General features: G+C 32.7%; 1 protein-coding gene across 1 annotated transcript; it reads left to right on the top strand.

Annotated features, from left to right (window-relative positions):
• The first annotated feature begins 3,588 nt into the window (after window positions 1–3,588).
• LOC132632423 (proteinase inhibitor type-2 P303.51-like) lies at window positions 3,589–4,382 on the top strand. Its single transcript, XM_060348348.1, has 2 exons — window positions 3,589–3,738; window positions 3,829–4,382. Exons 1-2 carry the CDS (start codon window positions 3,690–3,692, stop codon window positions 4,233–4,235), a joined length of 456 nt encoding a protein of 151 aa, XP_060204331.1. The 5' UTR covers window positions 3,589–3,689; the 3' UTR covers window positions 4,236–4,382.
• Window positions 4,383–8,288: the final 3,906 nt, after the last annotated feature.

The raw sequence follows: 8,288 nt of genomic DNA, 5'->3' as shown, positions 1-8,288 counted from the left end.
GCTGACCCCGACTCTGTCCCGATATCTGGGCCGCGACATCAGGCACGAAGTGGGTGAGCCTAGTCAACTCTGTCACCCACATCTGACCAGGAGGAGGCTCGTACCGAGTGTACAGTGGCTCTCCATCTACCCGCAATCCAAAGAGGACCTCCACATCCTGAAGTGTAATCGTGGCCTCACCAGTGCGAAGATGGAAGGTATGTGTCTCTGGCCTCCACCGCTTAACCACGGACGTGATGAGCACCCAATCATGATGTATCCGACCAACGGACACGCAACGGTAGATGCCGCCCCGAAACAATATCTCCAACACGCGAGGGTGTGGGGGGTGCTCGAGTAAAAGAGCCCACGCTCTCTGCAGCCTACGGGGACGGAGCCTAGTAGATATCCCTATAGTACCGGCCCATAATAACTCTGACCTATGATTGTCTTGCAAAGACAATACTGATCTATTAGCGGGCCCCGGGTGATCATCCGGCCCCGGGTGATCATCCGGCCCCGGGTGAGCATCGGGCGCCGGGGGAACATCGGGCCAAAGAGTTCGGTCTGTACAAACTAAATTAGTCATTACTCTTGAAATGAAAGATAAATTATATTAACTAATTAATAATTTGTAGGGAATATGTGTATTATGTATTATATCTTGTGAATAATTAACATGGGATATGCAGTAAATTTAATATGTGATAGTAAGGACACATATGTGATGACAAAAAATTTTAAGTTAATTACTTTTGAATTATGTGATGGTAAAGACTTGTTAAGTTAATTAGTTTGGGAATCGAAATTCAGCAGTAATATTTGTTTGGAACTCTATTTTGAATATGTGATATATTTTTAGTTGACCAAATAGCCAACATAACTACGATAAAATTAAACTAAAAAAGTATATTCGTCGACCACATATTTTCCTACAAACTTTACATTTTTTTCGTTAGATTATGTATTTATGAAAAGAAGAACTTTAACTATTCTTTTTAAGATAATATTTTTTTATTTAACATATATATTCACGCTTTTAAAATTATATAGATTAACATTTCATAATCATTTACAACTTGTTTGGATGGTTGTTACTTATTGTATTATATTATGTTGTTAGTTTAAATAAAATATTTGCTTTGATTGCTACTATAATTTTATTGTTATGTAACAACGAAAGGTCCTATTTTATGTAACCACTGATTTGGTCCTATATAATACAACACAATACGATAAATGTCAAAACAATACATAACAATCATCCAAACAAAGTGTTAACAACATAATAATTCATTACCAATCAACTTCTTTCAATTCATAAAAAATATTTAACAAATACTCAATTAACAAAATAATAATTCATTAACAATTCATATATAATTAACCAAATTAACAACTCATAAACATATAACAAATTAACAATTCATAAACATTTAACAAATTAACAATTCATAAACATTTAACAAATAATGAATTCAACAAAAAAAAAAAAAAGGGAACAGTGGCATAAGCCATTGCCTAGCCCGATCAAACAAAAAAAAACATTTTTTTTTTTTTTTGAAATTAACGACGATTAAATGTTAAACATGCATGCAATATAATGTATATAACAAAATAATAACAAAAGTTCATAGTAGAAAACCTTAATCGAAGATTTTTTGTAGAGTAATCGAGTTGTAGGCCGCTTTTTCTCAAAATTCGACTTAGAATCTTGCTCCTTGACTTGAATATACCGAGAATCTAAACTTTCCGGACGAAATTTAATAGAAAATGACGTTTTTTGGATGTGGAGACCACCTTGGCTCGCCTCCAGTGGCGTTTTCAATTTTTTTTTGCCACTGGAGGGACCAGTGGTGGAACCTGATGGGGGTTTTAGTGGGGTGATATAGCGCAGTATTTTACTGCGCTATAGGTGAGAGACAAAGTCCTATAGCGCAGTAAAATACTGTGTTATAGCACTTAACGGCTCCGACTCCGTGAAGTGCTATAGCGCAGTATTTTACTGCGCTAAAGGTACTTTGATATTATTTTTTTGTTGGGGTATTTTGGTTCAAAATATATTTTTTTTGGACATTTTGGTTCCGAACTCTAATTCAAATCACCTTCAAACCGATCCCATATTTAAAACACAAGTGATTTTCAACGATCCCAACAAAACTTGTTAAAAATTACACCAATTTCAAATTCGAAGAAGAAAATGTTAGATGTTTTCTTATTATGTCGGGCAGAATATTATGCCAAATTCATAATTTATAAGTACAATTGAATAGTGGATAAATCTTATTCTTTCATTCAGTTAAATTAAACTGATTCCTATCCTGAAAAAAATGCATGCACCATTTACGAGTATCTCTTTTTGTTTGCAAGAATACTAATCCATGGTATTTAAAGCTCGTATGACATCTCAAAATATTTTCATACTCAACTTAATTCCTTTTTATAAGATGATTAATCGTTAACTAACCATTATTAATACAAATTAATTTTTATTCAATCAGGACAATAAAACTTGCAGCAGGTTAGTCACCTAATTTTTGGGTTACTACATTTACGTAATTATGATAGTCATCTGAAATTACCAATTACATATATTGCTTTAATTTGAGCGATTTAATATCTCTAATTTTAGTTGATACAATTACTTTTGCAAAAGATGCTAGCGAGTTAAACAGACTGTGCAATAGCCGACCTAAATTGGGCCACCGATATGAAGAGGAATTGAGCCAGTGACACCTCATACAAAAATTTAAAAATATCTCGTTGTCTCATTGACCTAAGTGCCAACGAATTACAATGATTAAGTGCTACTCCCTCCGTCTCGCGTGAACTGGGCTCCTCTCCATTTTCCTTCTCTCTATTTTTTTTCAACTTCTATTTTAAATTAAGGACACATGACATGTGTTAAAATTAATGATTAAAATTTAATTGACTAAAACAAGTCTTTAATCATAATTTACATAATTAATAACTTATTCATAAATATATTAAAATATTCTCTCTTCTTATTTTACCTTTTCCAACTAAAAGATTAACTCAAAAAGGAATTGGAAGATAGAGTGTAAGTTATCAATACTCAAAAAGGAATTGGAAGATAGAGTGTGAGTTATCAATTTAAAAATATTGAAAGAGGGATTGGATAAAGAAAAACAAAAGAGAAATAAATATCACCAATTGAATGATGGTGATATTCTATATAATTAGTAATATATTTTGTGAATTAGTAATGGCATAATGGAATATATTATGTGAATTTGTGATATCATAGAATTAGTATACCACCAATCGAATAATGAGTCTAATTTTGTGTAGGCAGAAAAAAAAGTGGGAAACGTAAAATAGGAAGAGACAGAATATTTTAATATATTTATGGATAAGTTATTAATTATATAAATCATGGTTAAACATTTGTTTTAGTCAATTAAATCTTAGCCATTAATTCTAACACTTGTCATGTATCCCTAATTTAAGGTAGAACTTGAGGAAAATTGAGAGAAGGGAAAATGGAGAGGACCCCAATCCGTTTCCAGTGATGTGGGTGAATTTCATTTTTAATCTATCTAAAGTAAAATATTAGTTTCTTATTTGAAAAATGTTCTAGTTAACTATTTTCTTTGTTACTCGTTTGCTATAAATAGGTGGAGAAGGATAAACCTCCTCACTCAAAAGTGAAATCAAGGTAATTAATCACGATATAGAAAGTATCCATAATGGCTGTTCACAAAGTTAGTTTCCTTGCTCACCTACTTATTGTTCTTGGTAAGATTCTTCTTTATCCTTCTCTTTTCTTCTTTGACACATACAGATGTAGTGTTGCTTTTCCTTAATATCAAGCTATATTTATTGTAGGGATTTTTCTACTTGTAAGCACGGTGGAACATGCTGATGCCAAGGCTTGTACAAAAGAATGTGGTAATCTTGGCTTTGGGATATGCCCACGTTCAGAAGGGAGTCCAAAGAATCCCATATGCACCAACTGTTGTGCAGGCTACAAGGGTTGCAATTATTACAGTGCTGACGGAACTTTTATTTGTGAAGGAGAGTCTGACCCCAAAAATCCAAAACCTTGCACCCTAAATTGTGATCCACGAATTGCTTATTCAAAATGTCCTCGCTCAGGTGGAAAGACGATAATTTATCCCACCGGATGCACCACCTGTTGCACGGGTTACAAGGGTTGCTACTATTTCGGTAAAAACGGCAGATTTGTCTGTGAAGGAGAGAGTACTAGACCCGAGGCAACTGCTGATTTCTAATCAATGATCTGTTGTAATCTATTAATAATAGATGTATGAAATAAAAGCATGCATGAGATATGCTATGCTAATCTCTGCAATTTGGACATTTTGGAGTTGTTTCCCACGAAGGTGTCCAAGAGTTTAATGAAGCACTAGTTTCTTTCACCGTCATCATTCTCACACACCACCATTAGTTATTACTATCATCCGCCGCAATTATCAACCGCCACCACTATCTATCACCATCAACACTACTGGCAGTCAACATCAACACTAGTTACTACCCACACCACCACCATTAGCTAACACCATGCCCAATAAATTAATTGTATTATAATAACCAAAAACATAATCTAATACCCCCTTCGTCCCATGCTCATGTGTTCGGATATTAAGAGTCACACAAGTTATTCGTTGACCGCAATTTTTTTATATGAATGTTTTGTTTTTTTAATTGTTTTTTATTACATAGGAGGTAGGAAAAGGAGATTACAGTGTGGGGATTCAAACCCTCACCTACAAGGTGAGTTTAGGTAACCAACTGAGCTACTAGATCCTACATTTGACTTGGCATAAAATTTAAGAAATAAAAAAAGTTTTTTGAAATTTGGGGTCTAAAACAAGCCATAGAAATTCTGCTGGCTAGAAATCATCATTAAAGATAAAAAGGTAAATTTAAAGTTGATTTTTTACTAAATATAGAAATTGTATATTGCTTGCTTTGGTTCCCGTCTGTTAATCAAGCTTGAATTCATAGAGTCGGAGCGATGATCAATTTTGATAACTTTTAATAGAACTTAAAATTTAAAATCGAGCCGGTAGTCCATAAAACTTAAAAATTCATTAACCAAATCGATTGCTAAACAGATAAAAAAAAATTCAGTTCAGTTTATCGATTAAATCGATTTTTGCACATCACTAAATTTAGGGTCTACTTTGATAACACTTAGAACTTTGAATTTTTCGGGTACAGAATGTAGCAACTTTGAATAATATATACCAAAAGAAAAAGGAAAAAAAGAATTCTAATAAATTTCCTAAGGTGTTTTTACTTTTAAAAGTATCCTACATTCATTTTTTGTTATCAATTTTTACATTAATTTTTTTTTGGAGTGTCAATTATTTTCTTTTAAACTTGTACAGAGTTTAACTAATTTTTTAAGAAAAAATTGAAAAGCTAAATAATATAACGGAAGAATATTTTTTAAAAAAATTGATCAGCGTATAATAGAATTGGTTTTAAAATTGATGAAAGAAAAAAGAAAATGAGAAAAATAGGAAAGAGGAGAGAGAAATGACAAAAAAAAAACTTGAAAGAAGAAAAGAAGAGTAAAAATAGCATAAATTGGTGGGGCCCACAATATAATTGTAATAAAATACTTCCTCACACGTTATGTCATATTTATGTCTCACCCATTATAAGCTATATAGGGTACCACCGGAGAAACTGGATAGATCCCGTACTTAAAGCTGTTAATCGGTTTGAACCGGACCAGACCGGTAACCGGTTAACAAGCCGGCCGGTTTCCGGTTAAAAAATCGGAATCGGCCACCGGTTCCGGTTTACTGGTTAAAAACTCGAAACCGAAACCGGTCCGGTTCAAACGCGTCCAAAACCTCTTTTTTTTGTATAGTATATATATATATATATATATATTATAGTATTTATTAGTATATTGTAGGTATATTTACATATGTTATATAAGTTTATAAGTATAGTTTATATATTTACTGATTAACAGGCTAACAGCAAGTCAGCAATACAACATATATGTGTGTGTATATATATATATATATATATTAAGTTATATGCTTAAGTTATACTACATATACCTAAAATATAGTAAGAATATACTTAAGTTATATATATATATATATATATATATATGTTTAACTTATATTTTTCAAATATACAACTTTCTAGTTTTTAATTTAAGTAGATGTATATTATAAGTATATTCTCAGTATATTTTAGGTATATTCCTAACTTAATATAAGTAAAAATATGAACACAAGTAAAATAATAAAATCACCAATTCTCAATCATTTGGTTAATTTCCCCCATATCATAATTGGCCATGGAGATATCTTCAAAGTCTTCCATTTGGTCCGGTCCACTTGCTATCAAATCTTCAATCTCTTCCTCTTCGCCTTCCTCCGCTTTTAAGTTTTGGTTGCGTCGCTCTGATCTAATCCAATCGTTAATGCACACTAGTACTTGCAAGCTAAAGCCGGATAATGAGTGTCTATGGTATCCAATTTGTTGTCTTCCTTGGCTAAATGCACTCTCTGAAGCCACGGTTGATACTTGAACCGTAAGGATATCTCGAGCCATTCTTAAGAGTATCGGATGACTTGCCTTGTATTTCTTCCACCATGCTAAGACGTCCAACTCATCTAGTTCCTTGATATCCACATTTGGCTGCATCAAATAAAAGTTATATTCATCAAAGTTTGCACTACAAGAAGGAGTTGGCTGTGAATGTAAAACTTTTAAATGCGACAAACTCAACAAGCCCTTTTTGCTACTTTGAGAAGTAGTAGGGCGTGGAGCAACGGGTGTAGCATGTTCTTCCAAATTAGAATAATGAGTAAAAACTTTTCTAAACTCGTCATCAATAGCGAGTTCGGTTTCAGCTAAAGATGGTTAAACTCCCTCTTCAATTTCTAAAAATGTATAAATTTGACCAACCAATGCTTTAATATAAGACACTTTTAAACAAGGATTTAAAAGAGAACCCAATATAAATAAAGTTGGGATGGGAAAAAAATACTTAAATTTTGTTGTCATATCAAAAATAGCCGCTTGATAACCGAGTTTATATTTATACTCTTGTAAAACTCTAGCTATTTCCGCTAAGTAGGCTAAAATTCCGGTTACCGTGAGATATAATTGTTTAGAAAAAACAAGAGTTTCGTTATAAAAATTTTCTAAGAGTTCAACACATTCCTTAACATCTTCCCAATGCGTAAAATTTAACCAATCATCATTATTAATATTATATTTGTTGTGAACTTGTTGTATGGGAATCCTATACTCATATGCTTGTTGTAGCATGATGTAAGTGTAGTTCCACCTAGTCTAAATTTCTACTTGAATTTTTCTAGGTCTAAGGTTATTTTCCACACAACAATTCTTAAAATCTCTAAGTCTTCCCCTATTAGCATTACAAAAAAGAAACGCAACCGCCTCTCTAACTTTTTGAAAAGAAACGTCAAAACGCACAAGACCATCTTTAACAATTAAGTTTAAAATGTGACAACTACATCTCACATGAAAAATAATTTTTAGCGGAGGGTTTAATTCTCTTTTTAAAAGACTAATCGCCTTTGTATTATTAAAAGCATTGTCTAAAGCAATACAAAGTGTTTTTCTATAAATGTTAAAAAATCTCATAGTAGTAGACATTGAATCCGCTAAAAATTTTTCATCGTGACGACCTTTTCCTTCATCATATAAAAAAGATATAATTCTTTTTTGCATAACCCAATTGTCATCAACCCAATGACATGTAATAGCAAAAAATCTAACTTGTTAAGACTAAGACTCAAATCAGCGGTAAGAGAAACATTACAATTTAAAGAATTAAATACATGGCGCAAATAAAATCTATATTTTTTATACAAATCTATAACATCCGCTCTACAAGTACATCTAGGAATACCCTCAAATAACGGATTATAACAACGTTGAATGTAAGTAACAAACCTCAAACCCGAAGGAAAGGAAAATGGTAAACAATCATAAGCTACCATTTTAGTTATTTCTACACGCTCTTTTTTCTTGTCATACTTAAAAATTTTACCGGTTCGTGGGTCTATCGTCATTTGAATACCCCTCACATTTGAATCCGTTTGCTCTCCCCAAACATCCATATGTTTCTTTCTCATATGACCATTTAGTGTACCCATTCCACCATCCTTACTAGTTTCTTGCATAAAAGAAAATACTTGTCCACATAGGGTACATTTAGCTGTTTGGCTTTCCCTATCCTTAGTCATAAATTTTCAAATTTTAGCAGTTGGCTCACGAGTTCTAGGCGGTTTGTCTTGTGTATGTGATTGTGCAGG

The sequence above is a fragment of the Lycium barbarum genome, chromosome 3, assembly GCF_019175385.1.
Source record: "Lycium barbarum isolate Lr01 chromosome 3, ASM1917538v2, whole genome shotgun sequence".
Taxonomy (NCBI): Eukaryota; Viridiplantae; Streptophyta; class Magnoliopsida; order Solanales; family Solanaceae; genus Lycium; species Lycium barbarum.
Note: the sequence above shows the minus strand (reverse complement) of the source record. Positions and strands in the feature narration are given on the sequence as shown.